The 1,440-nt window shown below is 57.4% G+C and overlaps 1 protein-coding gene across 1 annotated transcript; it reads left to right on the forward strand.

Moving 5' to 3' along the window:
- The first annotated feature begins 296 nt into the window (after positions 1-296).
- LOC142049099 (uncharacterized) lies at positions 297-1,080 on the forward strand. The gene is given in 2 exon segments (XM_075076566.1): positions 297-630; positions 632-1,080. Coding segments are annotated over 2 exon segments (645 nt in total). The 5' UTR covers positions 297-348; the 3' UTR covers positions 995-1,080.
- The last annotated feature ends 360 nt before the right edge of the window (positions 1,081-1,440 follow it).

Consider the following 1,440-nt stretch of genomic DNA (forward strand, 5'->3'; position numbering starts at 1 on the left):
TCCTCCCCCAAATCCCCCCATCCCTCTCTGCCTTCCCACAACCCCCGTCCCTCTCTGTCCTCATCCCAAATCCGTCCCATCCCTCTTTGCCTCCCCAAATCCCCCCATTCCTCCCCAAATCCCCCCATTCCTCCCCCAAATCCCCCCATCCCAAACTTCCCCATCCCTCTCTGCCTTCCCACATCCCCCGTCCATCTCTGTCCTCATCCCAAATCCGTCCCATCCCTCTTTGCCTTCCCAAATCCCCCCATTCCTCCCCCAAATCCCCCCATTCCTCCCCAAATCCCCCCATCCCTCCCCACCCTCACCCCGAATTTCCCAGCAGGGGAAGCACCCGCCAGCATTGGGATGAGCAGAACCGCACCGAACCATCAGGAAAATCCCCCGGGAACGGATTCAGCTCCTCCCCTCCTCCCCAAAAAGGGGTTCAACACCCTGGAAGACCCGATCCCGAGGGATAAGAGGGGATTTTTATGCCCCGAATGCGGGAAAAGCTTCCACCGCAGCGCCTACCTCCTCCGCCACCAACGCATCCACTTGGGAGAACGTCCTTATCCCTGTTGGAAACGCGGGAAAACTTTTACCTGGAATTCCCACTTGAATTCCCATCAAAAAACCCACGCGGGTGAGAAAACCCCATCGTTTTCCCGAATGCCGGAGGGGTTTCAGCCGTCGATCCGACCTCCTCCGCCATCAACTCTTGCACGGGGTGGAAATTCCTTATGGGAAAAGCCTGAAGGCTGATCGTATCCTGCATTCCCGGAGCCGTCCGGGTGATTTTCCTCCTATTTCTCCCAAATGCGGGAAATATTTCAGTGCTCGCTCCCATCTTTTCCGTCATCAACGCAGCCACATGGGAGAAAAGCCCTATAAACGTCCCGAATGCGGGAAAAGCTTTGGGCAAAGCTCGGATCTCATCCAACATCATCGAATCCACGCGGGGGGAAAAAAAAAAAAAACCCTTTTCCCGCTCTTTTTGCGGGAAAGGCTTTAACGAACGAGCTCATCTCAGCCGCCATCGGGGGCGACACACGGGGTGGGGGAAAAATAACCTTTTTAAGTATCCGGAATGTGGGAAAAAGCTTCGTACAGAGGCGAGCCCACACCGGGGAGAGCCCTTGGAGGTGCGGGGAATGCGGGAAGCGGTTTAGGTCCGGTTTGGCACGACGTCAAGGATTACATACGGGAGAAAAACCCCTATAAATGCGGGGAATTCGGGAAAGGCCTCAGCGCTCGCTCCGTCCGCGTTATCCGTCGGCGCGTCCGGCTTGCGGGAAATGTTTTGTTCAAAGCTCCAACCTCGCTCGGCATCGTCGGATCCACAACGGGGTGTTGGGGGGAGGGTGGGAACCGTGTCCTTGTCCCGTCTGCGGGAGGAGATGCGGCGTCCGGTCGAGCTTGGTTGAAGCATCAGCGGCTCCACGGGGCAGCCGGGGAAGG

Source organism: Phalacrocorax aristotelis, chromosome 31 (assembly GCF_949628215.1).
Source record: "Phalacrocorax aristotelis chromosome 31, bGulAri2.1, whole genome shotgun sequence".
Classification (NCBI taxonomy): domain Eukaryota; kingdom Metazoa; phylum Chordata; class Aves; order Suliformes; family Phalacrocoracidae; genus Phalacrocorax; species Phalacrocorax aristotelis.